General features: G+C 38.1%; 1 protein-coding gene across 1 annotated transcript in view; it reads left to right on the top strand.

Moving 5' to 3' along the window:
• The window catches only part of igdcc4 (immunoglobulin superfamily, DCC subclass, member 4), a 46,780-nt gene extending 42,621 nt beyond the window's left edge, over window positions 1-4,159 (top strand). Inside the window, exon 20 of the mRNA XM_017423646.3 lies at window positions 688-4,159. Within this exon, the coding sequence (XP_017279135.1) occupies window positions 688-1,191 (504 nt within the window). The 3' untranslated portion in view covers window positions 1,192-4,159. The remainder of the gene's footprint in view (window positions 1-687) is intronic.
• Window positions 4,160-7,628: the final 3,469 nt, after the last annotated feature.

The following is a 7,628-nucleotide window of genomic DNA, read 5'->3' as shown; positions in this document are numbered from 1 at the left end:
AGGGGGGGTGGGGGTGGGGAGTGGGGGCAAGTTGACTGATGTGACAGTGCCAGCACAAAAATGGCTATAACTTGGCCAAAAATGTAATGGAGTAGTCGCTGAGTCTTTTACAACACGCACACTGAGTGTGACATTTCCTGATATTGCATAAGATTGTGTGTAATGTTATTTATAAGGTTTGACTGGCTACAACTTCTTCATTTCTCAACATAAGATGATCATGGTCTAAAGGTCTAGAATGAAAGGCATCAGGCAATATGCATTTTTTCTGTTTAATCTATTTATTTATTGCTTCTTACCCATTAGTGTATTTACCTATTCTACTTTTTAAGTTGGTACTTAGATAATCCTTACTACCTATGTGTTTTTTTTAGTTTTCCCTAAATTCGTGTAATAGTCATATAGAAACATTTTGACTTGCTCACATAACATTAAGTTAAAGGTGGTTCCAAAGCTGAAAGTTAAGACCGTGCAGTCATGCAGAAGACAAAGCAGTGCCCTTGTTCTGAGGACTATTCGTGCTTCCAGTAATAGTGTTTATTGCAGTATGATCTTGTTATTGTGTTTTATACATTAAAACCTGGTGTAAACCTATTCAGTGAGACAAGCTAATACTTCAGGCTTACATAAAGCGATACAGTAGGTAATTGAAAACCCAAACGTAACAATGACTTTGCTTTGTTACAGGAATTAGACGACCGTCTGTGTACGTCGCTGTGTAGTAACCAGGTCGAAGCAGAAGTCATTGTTCACTCTGAGCTGTCAGACCCCGGCAGGGAGAAGGAGGAGGGGAAGGGGGGCAGCACCAGAGGACCCTCATTATCAGAGGACATTTACTCCCCTTTGAGTCAGCCAAGTTCCCCAGGAGAGGAGGAGCCAATAGAAAAACTTTCACCGGCTGAAAGTCCCTCGAGTCTTCCCTCAAAAACATTTGTGGCTAATCACAGCAGGGAGACAGAAGACGCAAGGCACCAGCCACCTGCAGATACAGAGCCACAGCAGGATACGGGGCTCACCAATGGCTTCCACTCTCCGAAGACTGTGAGGTCTGTGCTGAGGTCAGAGCAATTGGAAAATGGAGACTCCAGACACTGCCCGTCTGCAACAGGGAAGGCCATCTCTGCTGGACCCTTTGTCAGCTCTGGCTTTGTTCATTCTACCTCAGCAGCACACACATATCTGTGCCCATAGCCACTGCATGAAGGGCTTCAGCCACACATAAACATTTCAGACTGATTTCATTTTACATATCCAGGAAGAATCCACAGGAAATATATTTTATGCACATTTTCATTGGATCCCTTTCTCTTCCTTGTGTAGTTTTATAAGTCTTTTGAATCATTACATACGTGTTAATACTAGACACATATTCAGTGTTTTTGTGGAGAACTATTCATAGGCTTTCTATTTTTGCAGCTGTTCTTTCCTCTCAGTGTCTTTCCTGTTCATACGGAAAACAAGTCAGTTTTAACATAACAAGACAAATGGATGTGAATTGGAGAAGGCTATTCTCACTGTGTCACACACGGCTCTGTTCCACCCAGGAATGAGAAAAAGACAGGAAGTGCTTGAGCGGGTTATCATCAGTAATGCTGAGGAATAAGCCTTAAGAAATATCTGCACCCGGTTAGAGCGCTGAACAAATGGGTTTCTCTCCAATATCCTGCTGTCTCAGGGTCCAAACTCTCACACACTGAATCACACAGGGATCACATCCAATTCCAGCCGTGCATAAATGCACATTTACACACATTTCGAGGGTTAAAGAGTCTCAGGACCTAATTATTCTAGGTGCATTTATACCCTATTTATACCCTGTATGTTTCTATTGATGATCATATCCGATGCAAGTACAGAACATGTCAACATGGAGGACAACCGCTTAGATAGATGTACAGATTTGGTGCACATAATGCTTCTTTTCTAATACGCCATTTGTCTATTTAGTGGGATTTTGTAAAGCAGGGACACTCAGTTTTAATAGTTTAGTAGAAAGGTAAAATCAAATGTCAAAACCAAGGTATTTAAATGCTAATTTGGGTATTGCGTTCATTAGGTTGGAGAGACGAGCAAGCAGAGATTTTAGAACAATCCATCTGCAGACCACTCTACTGTTTAGCTCCTGAGTTGGGATGCACCAACATCCATACTGATGTTAGTATAATGTGCCAATAGTTGAAGTCTTTTTTTTTCCACTTTGTAGGGTAACGTGTTTTTGTGAAATACTTGCCAAGTTTGTACATTCTAGGAAATGTGAAGCTGTGTGTGAGAAAATGTTTCCAATTATTTCTTTTTCTGCTATCAGAAATCAACATATCTAATGTTAACAAAATCTCACCCAATTTTTCATTTATGCTGCAGTATTTTCTAACATTAAGCCCAAATAATCAAAAACATATCCTTTGATTGCTTTTTTTGATTAATACATTAAAGACGTTTTTCGATTGTCCAGTCTCACCAAGACTCGCTTCGCCCTAAATCATCTCGATGCAGGTGGGTTAAAATTTTTGCATGCGGGAATAAATGGCGCTACTTTCAAAATATCCATGTTCAAAGCGAGCTTACCACCAATGGATAAATAAGTGAAATAAAGTCACAAAACACCTACCGTCTTCTGCCATGGATTTCAAGTATGCCATGGCCGAGTCGAGGCCACCTCCTCTCTGGTGGTCGGAGTCTAAAAATAGTCCATTTGGTATCGCTTCATCGGAATTCTGTTGTCAGCCCACAAGCACGAAAACGTCTTCACCTTCTCAAAGTACCACATTGTGGGCTTATGTGTTCTCATTTTAATGGATGCATTATATATTTAAAAAAAATGTAAAATAGCAAAAAATAATTCTGCGGTTGCAAGGTTTTAAAACTGGTGGGTTTAATTCTTGTGAAGGAGACGCTCTCATGATAGAAATCAATGGCCTGCAGACTCGACACGGATCGCTTGGAGCCTCAGCCGAGTAGGTCCTAGGAACCGTGCCGGAAGTGAGTGGGATCACCCAGTGGGTTGATTTGAGTAGGGCTGAATTGATATGATAAAAGGGTATAATTTTGTGTTGGGGAAGTAAAACTTGCAGCAGTGTACAAAGGGGTTTGGTGCATCCCTTCTTCAGGTCAAGGTCCCTACCTCATTTCTTTTCATGAAGGTTGTCAGTGCTCTGTTTGCTTTATGTAACCAGCACCTTTATATGGCAATCTTTCTAAATTTGTCAGATTCTATAGCCTAAGGTATTTGCAAAAAAAAAATATTGTCTGACAATAACTTTATGGTCTTGTTTTACGTTAAATGGAAAATTATGTGTTTTCAGTGCATCTTTCTTGTGGCTGTTGCTCGCTGCCATGAAAAGCTGGTGATAATGTGTGCATGTGTGTGTGCATGTGTGTTTTGTTTGTCTGTCCGCCTTTGTGTTCGCTAAATATCTCATAAACCAATGATGGATTTTAATGAAACCTTCAGCCATCACAACTAACTGACTCTAGCAAATAAAAATGGCTAAAGTCAGTTCATTTTACAGATATTACGCTAGAATTTGGGGCTTGTGGCTTTTTGGCTAAATGGCAGCTGACATTTAACAGTTGCATCTGATGCTGTTGTTTGTTTGTCTTTTGTGAGTTCTTTGGCACCCAACATTTAGTTCAGCCACGTTCCTTTTCTTCTGCCATGTGGTTCTACTATTAATGCATCAATGAAAATAGGGACACCTTTTGTACCCACATTCAGCAACATAATAAGCTCAACTCAAATCCCTTCCATCAGCAGTTGACATGTAAATGGTTCTCCGTGTACCAGACAGCCTCAGTATGTTTCTATTAACGTGACATTTCTCTAAAACTCTCAATGTCTCTGTCATTCTAAACAAAATGGATGATTACTTTTTTTCAGAAAGATCTAATTTTTAGCTTTCTTGTGTATGTTTTCTAAATGGGAAAACAAAATACTGTTTTCTTTTACAGCTGTTGCATTTTTTTTCTAGACAAATTTGAATGTTTTCAAATCAAACGTGTCAAAAAATGATCCTGTAGTGGGAGGAGGGCAGTTTGAAGTAAGGGGTTTACTGCATCAGTAAAAAAAAAATCTCACACTCACATGTAAAAAAAAAAAAAAAAAATGCTTCTGTTGCAGTTGTCAATTTAAAATGTTGAGGCAATTTTCATTGCTGGCAAACTAAACACTAAACACTTGCAAGTGCCAGGAGCATTGCAGCATTTTTGTCTTTGGATTTGATAACATACAAGCTGAAGCAAACCACGAAGGCTAGGTGTGTATGTTTCTGACACAAGATCTTTGTCCATTATTACTTTCTGCTCTCTATCATCCTGCTCAAAAGAGCCTACATCACAAGTCCTGGAAAAGAAAATTCTCAAAAAATAGTCCAACAAGCTTCCTTCAGCCATGATTGGCCATGGAATCTTAAAAGGAGAAGTGCTAAAAAACCACCAACTGTGTTCCTGTTAGTCAGACAGGCTTCATCCACACCTGAGTTCACTACTCCAACATCCATGCTGCCAGTTGACTGTGAAATAAACCAAGATCAGTCCTAACAGTGAATTTTGCCAATGTTCTGAGCAAGTTGTTAGTCAAAGTGGCATATTATTAAAAACGCTTTTAATAATATGTTCTAGAAAAAGAGTTCACAATGGGTTTTATGACCTGTAGTGATTGCAGACGGTAGCTGTTCTCTCTGCCTCTTGTGTTATTGCATTTAAATTTATTTACTGATGCTCTTCTGCTCATAATTGGGAAAAAAAGGAATTTTTTTGACACTACGCCAGTTTGATATTTCATTTTAATCAGGCTGTTCTGCATGTGTTTTTAAGTCCTGATGCAGGAGTGGATTATCTCGCTCTGTTGAGCTGACAGAATTTGGAATATGGGGATTAGCAGAAAATGAAAGTGTGCTCTCCTTATAGGAGCTCTAATAACACCACTATATTGGCTAGAACAATCATATTTTTGAAGGAAAATATAAGATGCTCTCATTTTATAGAGATGATAATTATGTTTTTAAATCGTGTGTTTCATCCTCTTTTTGTAAGGGTTTTCTTAAAACTGTATACCTCATGTATGTTGATTTGATTAGCAGTTTTTTTATACTGCACATTTTGTAACAACCATGTTTTGTGGGCAGAGTTTTTCATAGACTGGGCTGTTTTGTTTCATTTTAACTCAAAGTTATTACAGTCTACGGGTTGTTCTCAGCCAACAGTTAAAGGGTCAACATATCTGGGGAGAGAGGTTAAAGGGTGGAATCTAAACAGTTTTTTTTTTTTCCTGCAGAAGTTTAAAGCAAAGGAGGAATCAATTAAGGAATAAGTGTCTGCTTTTGCTATTTAACTAAAGTCTTTTTTTGTTTTGCTTTACATGGAAACCCTAAAGGACAACATACCCACAAAGGTTATACTTCTCTCTGCAGACTGCCATTTTTACATAGTCTCGTTTCTACTCAGGTGCCCCATCTTTGCATGAAATGGTAAAAATTCATACCAGCATATTCAATTAAGATGCAACTTTGTGCATAATAGTTTTCTTAATTTACTTTCTAAAGAAGAATGATAAAAGCCCTAAATGAAGCAACAAGTCTTTAAGTAAATTAAGAAAACACATACACAAATGGTCTTGTTTTGTAATACTTATTTCTCTGTATGTTCCTCTCGCTTTTCTCCGTACATTCTGGTTCTTAGTGATGAGCAGATTTTTTTTTTTCCCCCTCTCAGTAAGGTCATAGTATTGTCCAGTTTTACAGGAAGTACTCCTTATTGTGTACCAACTCAGTCCTGCTTCTTGGAGTGTGTAAGCACAGACTCAGACTCGGCTGCCATGTGCTACGAGTGTCTCTCCCTGCGGCTACTCAGACACCTCAGTAATCACTGCACGCCGACAAAGACCTCATTCATCACACACTCTACTGCAGGGGGCAAACTGTAGGAGCACTTAGAAGATTGGCGCCTCTTCTTGTGCCATGAGCAACCTTGAGCTGTCTTCTTTACATTTTTAGAAGTGTGACTTTCTCAGCATGTAAAACCACAGCTGGCTCTCTCGGTGTACGTTGTGGTAACTTTCACCATAAAAACACTGCTTTTTTTAGAGGAATCAGTCACAGGTCGAGTTGTGATTCTGGTGTGTAGAAACATTTCCACTCTGTCATTGTATGTAAAAATGTAAAGACTCACAAGAACTGTGAAAACTTCTTATGTAAATAAATATCTAATACAGTTAAAAGCAGCAAACCCTTTTTTGTATCACAGCCAAACTGTTTCTACTGTCTTCAAAGAATAACTTTCAGTTTCCCTTTCTGTATGATTTTATCATGAACTGTTTTGGTCACTTTTGTGTTTTTGTTATAAACTCAGACTGAATAGATCTAAAAAAAAAAAAACAAACATTGATAGACACTAATAATGATGACCACAACTCAACTAAGCAAACACTATTAGATCAACATTTTCATATACATATATGTTCTTGTTATTGAAAAAAAATATTATTTGGAGTGAAGTGCTCCACTTTTAACAAAGACACAAATCAGTGTGTGATTTGCCAATATCACTGCAAAGTCAAATTATTCAAACAGCGTTAACCCCCTTAAATGATTTGAATGTTAACAAGTTCTAGCTTGTAATCGACTGCAATCAAATAACTTTCAAATACATTAAAAATACGTAACTCAAGTAAAAATTAAAGAAAACACAAGTGTTAAAAAGTAATTATGAAAAACAGTAAAATTACTCAGTTTTGTTTTTTATTTATAAATTTTTCCATGATCATGAGCCAGTCATTGGGCTACTTTGTGTTCCATTAATAAAATATCTCCTGTTTAGAAAACTACTTACATCTATATTTTTGGTAGGTTCTTGTGAACAATTTATTAACTTTCAATTCATTCTTCACCAGCAAAACTATGTCCCATGTTGTAAAGTGTTCCATTTATTTTTCAAAAAGCATTAAAAGTAATACTTAAAGCAATAAAATACGTGAACCTAACAAATAATGAAACCAAGAATTACTTTAAGAGGTTTATTGTTCCTAATCGATTAAAGAAATATCAGGTGAACACATAATGTCTCTGCGGCACAGACCTCAGCTGCAAAAATCATTTATCTTAATAACTGGACTGTCACTTTTCATCAGACTCACACTGTGGTCAGGTAACACCAACAATCAGCTGCTTTTTGCACCTCCTTTAATTCCAGAATAACTTCAGTCCAATTTAGTGGTGCAATCCCCAGAATTACCAGTGGGGGACAGTGTTGTCATTCCCCACTGGTACAGATCAGCAGCACAATAATTTGTGCCACTCCCATTACAAAAGACATCTGCCTGAGTGCTGGAAGTCCTGCTGCTCTAACCTCATGCCTAGTTTGGCTCCATTTGTGCTCCTGTAGAGATCGCTGAGTGTTCGCAGTGTTCTATAACCGCTATATGAGAGAAAATAGGAAGTAGAGGTAAGAAATGTTTCTATGTCACATAAGGTAGACAGCTGTAGAATACATGTCCAACATTGTATTAAAGAGGGATAGGTAACTCAAACGGAGTGAGGACAGGTGAGAGAAACTTTCAAAAAAAAAAAGACTGAGACAGGAAGGTGATGGAGATAATGGAGGCAAGATAAGCCTGTGAGAGTTTAGACAGGAGC

This window comes from Kryptolebias marmoratus, linkage group LG15, assembly GCF_001649575.2.
Source record: "Kryptolebias marmoratus isolate JLee-2015 linkage group LG15, ASM164957v2, whole genome shotgun sequence".
Lineage (NCBI taxonomy): Eukaryota > Metazoa > Chordata > Actinopteri > Cyprinodontiformes > Rivulidae > Kryptolebias > Kryptolebias marmoratus.
The sequence above is the reverse complement of the archived record's forward strand: the minus strand, read 5'-3'. Positions and strand labels throughout refer to the sequence as shown.